The sequence below is a fragment of the Anabrus simplex genome, chromosome 5 (genome assembly GCF_040414725.1).
Source record: "Anabrus simplex isolate iqAnaSimp1 chromosome 5, ASM4041472v1, whole genome shotgun sequence".
NCBI classification, from domain to species: Eukaryota; Metazoa; Arthropoda; class Insecta; order Orthoptera; family Tettigoniidae; genus Anabrus; species Anabrus simplex.
Genome location: NC_090269.1, coordinates 73,874,552 through 73,889,702, shown reverse-complemented (window position 1 = coordinate 73,889,702; position 15,151 = coordinate 73,874,552). Strand labels below are relative to the sequence as shown.

General features: G+C 40.2%; 1 protein-coding gene across 1 annotated transcript in view; it reads left to right on the top strand.

Annotated features, from left to right (window-relative positions):
* LOC137500982 (uncharacterized) overlaps positions 1-15,151 on the top strand; it is a 70,743-nt gene that overhangs the window by 45,144 nt on the left and 10,448 nt on the right. The window contains exons 2-3 of the mRNA XM_068227770.1: positions 1,416-1,571; positions 10,877-11,041. Coding sequence (XP_068083871.1) covers positions 1,416-1,571; positions 10,877-11,041 — 321 coding nt within the window. The remainder of the gene's footprint in view (positions 1-1,415; positions 1,572-10,876; positions 11,042-15,151) is intronic.

Genomic DNA, 15,151 nt, shown 5'->3' with positions numbered 1-15,151 from the left:
CTCGGGGCCCTTAGCTGAGTCCTGGCATTGCTTCCACTTACTTGTGCGAGGTTCCTCACTTTTATCTATCCTGTCCAAACTTTCTTGGTCAACTCTTGTTCTTTTCCTACCCCGACGTTGTTAGGTTCCCGAGGCCTAGGGAGTCTTTCATTTTCACGCTCTTTGTGGCCCTTGCCTTCCTTTGGCCGATATCTTTATTGTTCGAAGTCTCGGATCCCTCTTTTCCCCCTCAGATTAGTGTTATAGGCTATAGAGGATGGTTGCCTAGTTGTACTTCCTCTTCAAACAATAATCACCACCACCACCACCACCACCACTAACAGACAGGTGGCATTAGCAGTTAGTTCCGTGCCCTCCGCTAGGTCGTGCTAGTGAGCAAAATGACAGCATATTAAAACTTCAAATTTTTGGAATTATGATAAGGCACAATATCCCCTCAAAAGTGTTTTATACAACTATGAATTCATGTATTGTACGTAATTCACGATCTTTTGCTGAAAATGTACGTCTTGGCATCAACATTTTCTCAGATGTTCATTCTTTGGTCCTTTTTCTAAGTATATTTAAAGCTCACCGAGATGAATCAAAGAATACCTCGTACGAGGTGCTACCGTGCCGCAGTTAAAGCTACAGTGATTGACAGCTGCGCAAACGGTGATTTTAGTGCCTCAATATGGCAGTTCTACTATATCACCCAGTGGTATTATACCGAGGTCAGACTCTTGTCTCTTGTTATCCGCAGCCCTGAAGTTGGTTTTCCGTGTCTTCCAATTTCCATACTAAGCAAATGCTGGGGCTGTACGTTAATTAAGTCCATGGCCACTTCCTTCCCACTCCTAGCCCATTCCTATCCCAACGTCGCAGTAACACCTGTCTCTGTCAGGACGACTTTGTAAGACCCTTGTTGCTAGATACAGTAGCCCTTCATCTTTTCAATGAGATATTGAGCACAGTCGCTACAGGTGTCGTAACAACAGATATTGCTGTATTTCGATTTCAAATTCTCCATGCTCTTTGTAAAGCACGCCAGTCTTTTTAGGTTTCTTCCAAGCTGTCGCCGCTGTACTCTTTCTTCTCCTCCATGATCTATTTCCCAATTTATTGCGGTTGGCACTGGGTGCGAATTTGGCCCAGTATAGCGGCCGAATGCTGTTGCTGGAATCAACCCTATAGGGATGGATATACTTACTATTGAATGATTCTCTGCTTGTTCGTAGTGTGTTGTACGTAGATGACGAGACGTGTATTAATAACAACATAAATATCCAGTCCCTGAGCCAGAGGGTTTAACAATTCACAGTAAAAAGTTTAGGTCCACAAGGATTCGAACGCAGGGCCTTCTGAAACGAAGGCCAGTATGTTTAAGATTCAGTTAAGATTCAGCGTAACCAATTACAATAAATTTACTTTTCCAGGGCCCCTATGAAGTGAATATCTTGGAGGTGAACCAATGTCAGGACATGACCGACAACAAGGTTAAGTACACGACAAAACTAACAAAGAAGAGTAAGAGCGAGAAAGTGTGGTCAACTAGTTTCACTCTGCCTATTGATCTGGACGAAGAATCAAAAGTAAGTGGCCTAAATGTTCCTCAAAACCATACGGAGCTGAAAATGTTTCGTTCGTCCGAGATCTTCGTTGACGTAGTCCATCTGCTGGGCAGAGGTTACATCAGTGGTTCAACGATCTGGCGAATCTAGCACTTTCACTCCTCTGTATTTAAATATAATAAAATATATTTATCTGTCTATCTATAGATACCTGTGTTATAATAAGGTACGGCTAAACTTTCAGGACACATTCCTAGTTGTTACACCAGGTATGTATCCTTTATGAAATTGTCTTTCTGTCTGAATAGTGACCGATACTTTGTTTTTACACCGGGAAGGACAAATACTATAATTATTTTCACGAGAGTTTAATCCTGATGTAAACATGGTATGTCTACGCCACCGCCAAAGAAAGAGTAGTGATTTGCTGAGCGTGTAGTACCGACCTCCAATCAGTCAATGTCTCGTGTTCGGACGCGCAGTGCTTTGCATCGCATACGACAATAGTGCGAAGATCTGAACTTCTGAATAAACGACTAAACCTGGATTCTGTTCACTTAGTTTATTGAACACATTCACAATGCACAGCCTATGGTCACTTCTGAGCGGTTTTCCTCTTTTCTGCTTCACTACACGCGAATGTCCTACCTCGTGCTCCTTTTTTCTCACTATGAATACTGACTCACTGACTGCTGGAAGATGCAAAAACTTATCTCCACACTGTACAGCTTCGGAATTTTCCTCACTACGCAAAGACTTCCTGTATTACACCACTCCTTGTGCCTTCATTTCTCGTTATTTAATCACTATTTTATAAACAAGTACATATGAATATATATTATTGATTACGCACTCTTCCAATCTCTGTAAATGCAATAAAATAAAATAAAATAAAATAAAATAAAATGAAATAAAATAAAATAAAATAAAATTAATGCGACGTACTACTTTTCGTCGAGCTCGCATACAACCGATTAAGTGCGTCGGTTGCTCCTCCAATGAAGTATGTCTATGTCCACGTGTAAAGGCAAGGTGTTCCGTCTATTTCTTTACATCAGGATTAACCTCTTGTGACAAGAAGTATAACTGTGTCGAATTCAGCTTATTCTTTTCTGTTTGTTTGTTTGTTTGTTTGTTTGTTTGTTTGTTTGTTTGTTTGTTTGTTTGTTTGTTTGTTACAGCATCACGGGAAAATGAACAGTTGCATTTTCATGTAACTCGACCTTTATGCTTAAGATTTGGGCGAGTGGGATCTCAGCTACAAATCGTTCGAAACAATTCACCAGGAGGAGGCTTCAGTGGGCCCTCGAATATAAAATTCGATGTATCTAAATTACGGCTGGTTTTAGGGGTAAATTGATCAGGATAATTTAGTTTTAAAATGGCAGGAGGGTACTCGGAATGAGGAGATAAAGGCTAATTTAGGAATTAACTCGATGGATGAAGCTGTACGCATAAACCGGCTTCGGTGGTGGGGTCATGTGAGGCGAATGGAGGAGGATAGGTTACCTAGGAGAATAATGGACTCTGTTTTGGAGGGTAAGAGAAGTAGAGCGAGAACCAGACGACAATGGTTAGACTCAGTTTCTAATGATTAAAGATAAGAGGTATAGCATTAAATGAGGCCACAGCACTAGTTGCAAATAGAGGATTGTGGCGACGTTTAGTAAATTCACAGAGGCTTGCAGACTGAACGCTGAAAGGCATAACGTCTATAATGATAATGTATGTATGTATGTATGTATGTATGTATGTATGTATGTATGTATGTATGTAATTTACAAACTTTTATACTCGGTGCATTTTACCATTAAAGGGACAAGTAAGGGAAGTAAGGGAAGTAAGGGAAGTACCGGTCGTGTGAAAGTTTAAATCCAAGTGCCGGTAACTAACCCTATGTGGAGTTGCTATGGAAATAGTCTAATCCTAGCAACGTTTCAAAGCTTTATACATCTGTCAGTACTGGGTTTTTACCCTAGATTTAAGACATCAAACGAAGAGCAGTAATAATTTAAAAAATGCGAAGTGCTACAGACAGCAAGGAAATGAGTAGCCTACATCACGACAAACGGATGACAACCGCATGTACACGTACCTCATAATCTCAGGGACAACTTGAGGGGTTAACAAAAAAATCATCCACATTCTAAGTGAACCATGAGTACAACAGATACCAATATCTATATTCTGTATAATAAGAATTTTTTTCTGTACCTTGCTCAGAATTAGACAATTAATGGTATTACTGTGTCGGCCGTGTCCAGAGCAAGAAATAATTGCAATATATCATTTTCCGTCATTTCTGTCTGTCTGCCTGTCTGTATGTATGTATGTATGTATGTATGTATGTATGTATGTATGTATGTATGTATCGGGCGAGTTGGCCGTGCGCGTAGAGGCGCGCGGCTGTGAGCTTGCATCCGGGAGATAGTAGGTTCGAATCCCACTATCGGCAGCCCTGAGAATGGTTTTCCGTGGTTTCCAATTTTCACACCAGGCAAATACTGGGACTGTACCTTAATTAAGGCCACGGCCGCTTCCTTCCAACTCCTAGGCCTTTCCTATCCCATCGTCGCCATAAGACCTATCTGTGTCGCTGCGACGTAAAGCCCAGCAAAGAAAAAAGAAAGAATGTATGTATGTATGTATGTACGTATGTATGTATGTGTGTATGTATGTAACTACTGTTGTGTGAATGTATGCATGCGCATCACGAGAAAATGGCGGAACAGAATTTAATGAAAATCGGTAAGTAAATTTGGAGAATAAGGCACTACATTCTAGGCTACAAGTAATTTTAATCACCCTGGTGAAATGGTAGTTTAGTTCTCAAATATGTTTTATTTGTCATAAGTCTGTACAGAGTTCTCATCCATATTCAAAGACACTATGCATATGACTACCTGACTGCATGAATGAGTTAATTAATGAAAGATTCCATGATTGAATTTTCATGCATGTATGCATGAATCAATAAACACTTCTTCCCAGTCACGGATAACCACCAACTGAGGAGAGAGCATTCCTTGAGTGGATGGATAAATGCATGGGTGGATTTATGGATGAATGCATGAATAACTATAAAATCTACTAAAATTTGTGACTCCTTACACGGGCGGAAAACCATTCCATATGCAAGGGCCACGCCTATAACCACTGCTCGGTCGTGTTATCCACCCCTGGTGAGAAAACGAGCCACCTTCCCAGGGATAACACGCCCTGCCCTTTCTCTTGGGGCCCAAAAGGAAGACCCCCACCTACTGTAGCAATTGTCAAATACTAATTTCTCACCATTAATTCTCAAATACATGTTATTAGTGGTCCTATCGATAAAATTACACATCAAAAGTTGATGATTTTCGATCATTTATGTCTTATTCAGTTTTACCGTACCGGCTATGATAACAGAGGTAATCGTGACTTGTGTGTCTTAGTCCATATCAATGACGAGCATCGCTAACATCGATATATTGCTCAATCGCGTTAACTCGCGATGGTGTTGTTTTGCGTCGTGATTGTCTTCAGGTGAAAAACCACATGATCATCCACCCATGTCGACAAGGAAAACTGTCAATATGTCTGTCAAAATGAGAAAAAAATATTGCGAAAGGAACGAAAGCTTGAAGAATAAGACATCAGGGAGTCATAAAGGGAGAAACAAGGACTCCCTTTACATTGGATGCCCGAATATCTAGAGATGGCAAACGAATATCGATATATCGGAAATATCGATATTTTGAAGACCGATGTTTCAGTGACATCGATATTTTAATACCGATGTATCGAGAAACTGATATATCGATATTTTGAAAATGTTTGCCATCACTAATATCACAGAGTCGGAAGAAGGCTAAATTTGAAGGGCTACAATATCCAAAGCCCTTAAAATTGATCAACAATTACCGTACATTGACTATTGTTTGTTGTGATTTGCTTTGTCCACCGCCGTCTCGATCTTCTTATACTGCCTACTCTATGCCACTAGTTTAACAGAGGAAGGCGTAAATACCAATATTTGTTCACGTCGCCGTAAGAGTAGTCATAGACGCACAATCTTCGCGGTTAGTGTGGGTGTAGCGTTGTGTTATCGACGCATGCATATGTGTGAAAAGATGAGTTATTTAGTACAATGAGTAAACTAAATAAAGTAGTAAATGAAACTGAACTCACTAGTATTTACAGAATATGTTGAAAGTTATCTCCGTGAGCTGCGATGCGAGCTTCACACCTTGTAAGGGGATTTCGAAACACACTTTGCAGTTCATGAACACTGATCGGACGCACGGTGTTCCTAATCCGATTTTTATTTCTTCTGCAGTTCGAGAATTATTCCTGTAAACTTTTCCTTTGAGATTTACCCCACAGAGAAAAGTCGAAGGTGCTGAAATCACGCGAACGAGGGGACCATAGGCCTTTACGATCTGATCATTATCGAACACTTCCTGCAACCGTCGCAAAGAGCCGTCGCACCATCCTGCTGGAAATGGTCGTACCTAGTCGTACCTATTTTCTTCTTCAGTCATTTCAGCGAAAAATGGTTTGGGAATGTTGTGAATATAACGGTCGGAAGTAATTGAGTCCTAAAAAAATTATCGGTACGATAAAACGTCGGGACTAATAGCGCACCATATACCCACTTTCACTTCGTGCAGAGGTCTCAGCTGTAGAATGTGCTGGTTCTTTGTATCCCAGATGCTCTTGTTCTGTGAACTGACATGTCCACTCAAATGAAACCACGCTTCATCACTCATAGAAAGGAAGTTCGGATGCACGATGCCATCGTGGACACTATTCCTTAGGCAAAAACAAAATCTTATTCTTGCAATGAAATCTGTAGGTTGTATGTTACAGAGTGAATGAGTCCGGTAAGATCGTAAATGCAATAATTTTGTTGCATTACGTGTTGAGGAATACGAAATACCTCCTTTATGAGCTTATCTCCGAAGCGACCTATGTGGACAGCAGTCTTGCCTGTATCTTGTAATCTCTCTTGTGCGAAAACTGTTGTCCTTAGTTCTTTTTCTTATAATTTACGGAACCAGCACTACGCCAAATGTGAACAAATTGATGCACGTAACGTTTTGATGGTACTTTAGAAACGGGAAACTGTCTACGGAATTTTCTAAGGCACCATTTAACTGCTTTCTTCTTCTTGCGCAAATGACACTCAATCAAACGCTGTAGTATACTTAACCATTGTGATAATAACCTTACAACACACCTCAAAATTCCAATCATTACTAGCGAACTAAGTGTCAGAACTAAACGTCCTGCTGACTCAGCTATCAACACATCTTAACCCGCCAGGCTTCACACAAGACATATACACACGCTTGGGGATTCCTACAGGCTGTGAACAAACGTGGGAAGTCTTAAACTATACTCTCCGTATATTCATCGCTACAGGAGTCGGAAGCCACCTGTCAAAGTCAAGGTCAATAACTTCTTTTCACAGACGGACCTTCTGTTACATTTTCTGAAAATTACCGTGACATATGAATTATACAGATATGGTTATAGTTTTATTGTTCCTTTACATATTATTTAAACTACGTGATTTAACAGATTTACCTTCTGAAATATATTTTCAGACATTAAAATAAAACTTTTAAAAGACGGCAACATAATTAATTGGCGGAAAGGTGGTCATATAAATGTTGCTGTTTTGTGGGTCACTGTCACCTCCAGCTTATGGGGTATGAAAAGACATAAATGGTCGGAAATTGTGTTATTTAAAGGTTTTGTTATGTAGTGTTTATCGACTGGATCATTAATAACAAAACATATGTAGGACCCTGTTGGAAGTAAGATGGCTGAAATCCAAGACCCCCTGTAAGACTTATGAAGACAAGCGTGAACTTTAGGAACCAAGAAACAAAGTCAGTACATATATATTGTAACCGTAACGTTTGTATTTGGTGGCTAGACGATCGTAAGACCAATACAGGATGTGTGCGTATCTGGAGTGTTACAGAGAGAGAGAGAGGTTTGCTTGAAATAAGTATAATGGAATTCAAAAGAGCGTATGAATTTATAAACAAAAAAATTCCAAATTCCATATCACCTCTGTCCAGAAGATATAATGGATATGTCTTCTCTTCGCCCTGGGCAGGCAAGATTCGTTGTGGTCAGGCTGCTGTTCTCGTTCGACCCTGGGACGCCTCCCGATGGAGGTCTAGATGGCCTGGATGATCTGAAAGTTTTAGAAGTTCTGGAAGTTTTAGAAGTTCTGGATGGTCTAGACGTTCACGTGATATGAGCGTTGGTCGAGCTTATATACTCTGCACTCGCGTCCTGGACGAGCTTGAGTTATACAAACAGCTTCTACACAGATGAAAATGATTATAGAAACTGCCTCAGAATGATTTGCAACACTTATAGATCTTGCACTTAAAGAATGTATTCATTATTAAATTCCACTCAACACAATGTTAATAAAATCCGATCCGTGTTATGAGATGATGGTACTAGCTAGTCGTTTCATTTTTCTGAGAAGTTGACTCGGTTTCATGTCATCTACCTATATTTCACTTATAAGCTTCTTTATCTGATCCTCTTCACTCTCCTTAAAAACGGTTAAGAACATTGCGTTTCGATAAGCGTCCAATAAATGTACGCAATATTTTCGTAAGATCAAATGAAGATATGAAAAGGGTAGCAAAGATGGCACATAGAACTTGTGAGATGAAGTATGTTGAAGAAATCCAAACACCTAAAGTTCAAGAGCCAAACACATCAACGTATGTAGCCACGGTCAAGCGCAATTATTTACTTTCTATAGTAACTCATTTTATTACACCTTTGTTGTTAATGTATCACCAAAGAACAAAGAATCACTTTACAATAGATTCCCGAAATCCAAGAGCATAATAAATCTAATTTCACCGTTTACCCTAAGAAACTTAATATGCAGTGTGATTCAACAGCCCCTTCCAATATCGTTTGCTGCAGCCCAACTACCATGCATATGGTTATAGTGTTGCTATTCCCCTACAGGCGTACTGTGTGGTACTAATGTTCAGTGAGCACATTTTGCACCCCATTCTGAATCCTAGCGAAAAGTTATATCATCCGTTCGCAAAACATGACGCCTTGAAATCACGTAGCAGCGTCCTTTTACGATGTAACTATGTTAATGTGTCGTGCCTCGTAACCGGGTGTAACCAAGAGGGCAAACAATGCATAAAACTAGGCAACGTTGCAGTAATTAATGTCTTAAACACCGAACCGGATGGCGTATGTACTCTGATCTCGTCGTACTACCAGCATGTTTCCAGCAGTGTAGCGCAGCGCATATGGTTAGGCGTTCACCTAGCAATCGACGGAATATGCCAGCGGCGGTCCCAATCCTACATCGTTCAAATATTTTTGCATCGGTATGATGTTTGAATTCGTAAATACAGGCCCACGTTTGACACATTCAAACATACTCCATTGGTTAGGTCCTGAATGTACTGTGATCTCTGCTGTCATTCGGCATGTTTTCCACAGAGGAATACGTTGACATGCTTGTACTTTATGGCGAAGCCAGAAAAAAGGCGTGCGAGGCACTACGTCTGTACTAGGAACGGTATCCTGACAGGCGACACCCGGCTGCTACGACATTCCACCGTGTTGGAAGACACCTAAGGGCAACAGGCGTGATTTCCAACCAACTACCAGTCCGCGAAACAGAAGAGGCCGTTCTGGAGGCAGCTCTTAATAATCCACACATCGGTACAAGGGCTATTGCACGACAGGTGAATACCAGCCAGCCGTCCGTCTGGCGAATACTGCATGAACATAAATTTCACCCATGCCATTTTGAGCCACACCAAGTGCTCCATGGGCGGGATTTCGAAGCTCGAATGGAGTTCTATCGGTAGCTATTAGGCAGGCTGTACAATGATGCAGCATTCATAGCGCATATATTATTCTCGGACGAATCGCGCTTCCACAATAATGGGAACGTCAATCGCCAAAAATGCCGAATTGGAGTCCGGACAATCCTCACTGGGTACGGCAGGCGGCCCATAAAGTACGATGGGGAGTGAATGTTAGGTGAGATATCTTGAGGGATCGCGTGATTGGACCTTATTTCTTCGAGGGCCATTGGACGGGCCCGCGCTACCTGCAATTTCCGCGTCAGGAACTCCCACTGCTGCTGGAAGATGTACCCTTGCACGATCGTTTCACGATGTGGTTGCAAGAGGATGGAGCTCAACCACATTCGACTTTGCCCGTTCGTAACCATCTGAACGAGTAACTGCCAGGGAAATGGTTAGTACGAGGAGGCCCTGTTATTTGACCCGCCAGATCACGGGATTTAACGCCATTAGACTTCTTCTAGTGGGGACATTTGAAGAACGTCGTTTACACTCAAGCGCCTGAAAACCCCGACCAGCTCCCGCAACTCATCACTGGACGCCTGCCGAGCAATTACACCTGGAATGCTTCAGCGCGCAAGACGACCTATTGGACACCGGATCGGAATTTGCATTAACCAAACCTGTCATCACATTTTCCGCGAGGATTTGCTGCGATAGAGCATTGTCAGGGCAGTGGTGTTCCTATATTTCTGGTCTCTATGTGTCCGGCCTGCTAACTAATCGGTCCGTATCAGGGCCACAAATACTCATACACACACAGTTTGAATGAAAGCGGGTACTGAAATTACATAGCGTGCGGTACGTATTAAACAAATATTTCAAAAATTTGTAATCTTCGTCCCGGGCTCGAACCTCCCACCTGACATACAAGCCCGCCTCAAACGCCTTTACCATATATAGTACGGTTCCGTACGGCACACTGGGCAGCCTATAGCAAGTATTATTTTTACTGCGGTCACAATATCAATTTAGTGGTTCGCTGGCGTGTCAGGTTCATATGATCCAGAAGCACACGCATTTCTTCCAGTGTTTAATACGAGTATAATATTACGGCGTCCTATCATGGTAAGACGGTAAATACCAAGATAGCAAGTTGTGTTTTCTGAGCATACCGGAGGGCCAAATGTTTCCAGGACGGAATGAATATTGCGGTTTGCATGAAACTATATTGGAAATGGCGGCTGAATCACGCTGTATACTGACTTGGTTTCTTGGTTTCTAAGGCTCATACCAGTCATTGCAAGCCTTAGAGGGTGTCTTGGATGGCAGTCATCTTACGTTCAACAGGGTGCTACAGACATTTAAGAATTAAATTTAGACCTTCCCCTAAACTACCATTACATCTAGTGTGAATAATATATATGACAGACAGAATAGGCATTTAATGTTTATATACTTGCATACAGAAAGTCAATAACCTGTGATTTGAGTATCAAGTTGCTTTTCTTTTTTTTTCAGATGGTTCTTGATGCAGATATATGGGGATCAACAGGAGGATGGAATAAAAATGGTTTCCATCACGAAGCAGAGAATCTCTGCAAATTGCTAACAGACGATCTTCCTGATTTATATCAAAAATTGTTAGAACATTTTGGATTGAACGAAGGATGCCCAGTGAAAGCAGTACGTATACTTTACTTTTGTCGTTTGACTAATAATAATAATAATAATAATAATAATAATAATAATAATAATAATAATAATAATAATAATAATAATAATAATAATAATAATAATAATATCTACAACGAAGGTGTTTATCTAGGAACATCAAACTACAGCACTACAAATAGAATAGTCATACCGGAATGCCTATACGCGAGTGAACGTCTGGTACTGAATTACAAGCTGAATACAATAATACATTAATTGATTCTTTTCCAAAATCTGTACAGATATTCAAGAAGAAAATAACAGCAACAGAGAAAGTAAATGAAATGTTAGAGGGCATTCGACCAGTGTAGGTTATTGTAAATAAAAATGTGTGTGAATAAATTAATTCCACCCCCTGGTCTAAGGAGTTTGGACAGAAAAAGTAGGGGACTGTCTGTAGGGGTGAAGTACAGTGGGGACTTTGAGGGCCCTGGGACCGCTACGGTAGCTATGAAGGCCCTTCAGGAACTCTGAAAAGTGGTGGCAAAAGGGGCTTTGGTTAAGATGCAGCAGGTCATTATGCTACTTAGGTTTCAAAATGGGTAAAAATAAATGAGTAAATAAATGCAATGTAAATTTTAATCTTATACCAGTTTTATAGTATTATTTGAAGTAATTCCACATACTGTATATGATTATATTTGTAAGTACAGGAGATATTATAAGTAGAATTTTGTAAACAATATAAATTTATTAAAGATGAGCTGTGTGTTAAATAGAAAATTTATTAGCGTAAATTGTATAATATTGTATTCTAGGAAAATTTTCTTCTCTTGTTAATTTAAAATTTAGTGCTTGACAATAATATATTTTAGTGTACCATTTGCCACCGAGGCAGACACCTCATTTGCAAACAAAGAGATTTTGATTTGATTTGATTTGAAAGTACCGGAAAGAAAAAATATACGGAAGATACTCGGTCCGCTAAGAACTACAGAACTGTAGAAATCAAGAAGTAATGATGAAATATAACGGAACATAGAAAACATAACAGATACAATGCGGAAGGGGCGATTGATACTTTTTAGACATTATTACACAGAATGGATGACAACAGATTAACCAAACAGATCTTCAAATATCTTTGGAACAAGAAGTCAACAACAACATCGATACATGGAGACAAGAAAGATTTGAAAAGAAACAACATAAGAGACGAAGAATCAACAGAGAGAGAGAGAGAGAGAGAGAGAGAGATTTATAAAGAAACTGTTAAGAGTGGAAGGATTTCAAGGTCGGGAGGGAAGAAAACAGGCTCAAAATAATCCGAGAAGTGGAAAAGGAGGCCTAGTGAGCTGATGAAGGAGTACTGGAGGGAGAGGAAGGAACAACAAAGGATGAATCATTGAAATTGTCACGTGCTCCCGAGAAGATCCTGACGGAGAAAAAATAATAGTAATAATAATTGAAGAAAGCATACTCCGAAATGATGAAAACCTGTTGGGCCCTCAAGAACACAAACGGTTGAGATGTTGCAATCCTTATTGGCTCTAACGATGAGTAATAGTAACGATGATAATAATAATAATAATAATAATAATATCCAGTATCCAGTATGAAGTTAGTAATGTACTACAGCCTGAGCTATATATAATTTTATTCACTCTTGATGAAATGGTACTTTAGGGGAGGGCGCCAAAAATTAAATTTCTAAATACCTATGTTATTGGTCCTATCGAAAAGTATTACATACCAAAATTGATAAAGAATACATTTCTCGATCCTGTGTTGATCAGTGGTAGAGTGTCGGCATCCGTATCCCAAGATAGTGGGTTCGAACCCGGCAGAGGTAGTCGGATTTTTAAAGGGTGGAAGAAAGTCCATTCAACACTCCATGTTGTACGATGTCGCCATGTAAAAGATCTCTGGTGACACATTTGGTGTTTACCCGACAAAATTCATTAAATCTCAGACATAGACGCCCAAGAGAGTTTCAGTTTACTCGGTCCGCCATCTAGTGGGCGTAGAGTAAAACGGATACCGAGCTCGATAGCTGCAGTCGCTAAGTGTGGTCAGTATACAGTAATCGGGAGATTGTGGGTTCGAACCCCACTGTCGGCAGCCCTGAAGATGGTTTTTCATGGTTTCCCATTTTCACACCAGGAAAATGCCGGTGCTGTACCTTAACTAGGGCCACGGCCGCTTCCTTCCAAATCCTAGGCCTTTCTTATACCATCATCGGTCGCCATAAGACCTATCTGCGTCGGCGCGACGTAAAGCAAATTCTAAAAAAAAAGAGTAAAACGGAAAGTCGAAACTGACGAGCAGCCAGCCAGATGGCATCAAATTGAAATGCCTGCACACTGTAGCTGAGGCCATACGATTATTATTATTAGGCTATTATTATTATTATTATTATTATTATTATTATTATTATTAATAATAATAATAATTCCCAATCATTTATGTCTTATTGGCCTACAGTTTTACCGCACCGGATACGACAATATAATCCATGAATTTAGGCTTTTTTTCAGTCCATATTAACGCCGAACATTTTTATTTGGATGTATTGTTCAGTGGTAATAACTTGTGATGGAATTTGTCATGATAGTCTTAAGGTGTAAAACCGCGTGGTTGAAGATGGCAAAGATGAAATTGCAGGTGCAAGGCTCATTTCCAACGATAACTGGCAAGTATCGATTGCAGAAATTAGGAAGAAGAAAGGTCGATGGTTGGAGGGACGGAAGAAAATGGAAACCTGGAGAGGTCTTCAAAGGAAGCGTTTAATTTTTTGTTTGAAGGATGCGAAAGGTGTGAATATGTCGATATCGGGTAATGAGTTACCAAGAGTAGGGAGACGGTGGACGATAGAGAGTTTTTGTGTTGCGTGACCATGACTAGACCTAGGTACAATTACGTAGATACAAATAACATGTCTATATATGGAAATGCTTATGAGATCGTGACTAGAACGCTTTGAAGATAGAACATTTTTATCGACCTTTAAGATTACCTGATTCAAGAACTGGAAAAAATCCAAAGAAAAGCAGCTCGATTTGTTCTGGGTGATTTCCGACAAAAGAGTAGCGTTACAAAAATGTTGCAATGTTTGGGTTGGGAAGAATTGAGAGAAAGAAGAAGAGCTGCTCGACTAAGTGGTATGTTCCGAGCTGTCAGCGGAGAGATGGCGTGGAATGACATTAGTAGACGAGTAAGTTTGAATGGCGTTTATAAAGGTAGGAAAGATCACAATATGAAGATAAAGTTGGAATTCAAGAGGACAAACTGGGGCAAATATCCATGTATAGGAAGGGGAGTTAGGGATTGGAATAACTTACCAAGGGAGATGTTCAATAAATTTCCAGTTTCTTTGAAATCACTTAGGAAAAGGCTAGGAAAGCAGCAGATAGGGAATCTGCCACCTGGGCGACTGCCCTAAATGCAGATCAGTATTGATTGATTGATTGATTGATTGATTGATTGATTGATTGATTGATTGATTGATTGATTGATTGATTGATTGATTGATTGATTGATTGATTGAAGAAGGGATCAAAATAGCAATTTTTCACCTTAGAAGAATAAGTACAATAGTTACACGCCAATATTCATAGTTAATAAAACGCGAAGGCCACTTTTACAAATTTAGAATCACCAAAATTATGAAAAAGAAAAGATTACAGGGACAGGAAAGGAAAAGGCAGGGAATGAGGAAAGCAATGTTAACAGTGACAAGAAAGGAGAGAAACATAGGAATGACGAGGGTGAGAAATGGTAAAAATCAGGCTGCTGTAATTCAAGATATCGCAACACACTCACACAGGTCGTATAAAAATTTTCTGGTAGCAGAGTAGTAAGTCTTGAGAGGGCCAAAATATTGAAAATTTCTTACTATATTGAACTGCACTGGCAGACAAGAAAAGGGGAGCGAGTTAGCCGTGCGGTTAAGGGCGCGCAGCTATGAGCTTGCATTGCATCATTTTACAAATAAATTTAAAAATGTATATTACGAGCTCCCTAATCATATCCACTACGTTGAGGTTCGATCTTACCTTCTGCCTTGCTGCTGTGTATATTCCAACTCGACTCATCTTGCATTGTCTGCTCACAAGCCTCACTTGCGACTGTTTGCTGCTG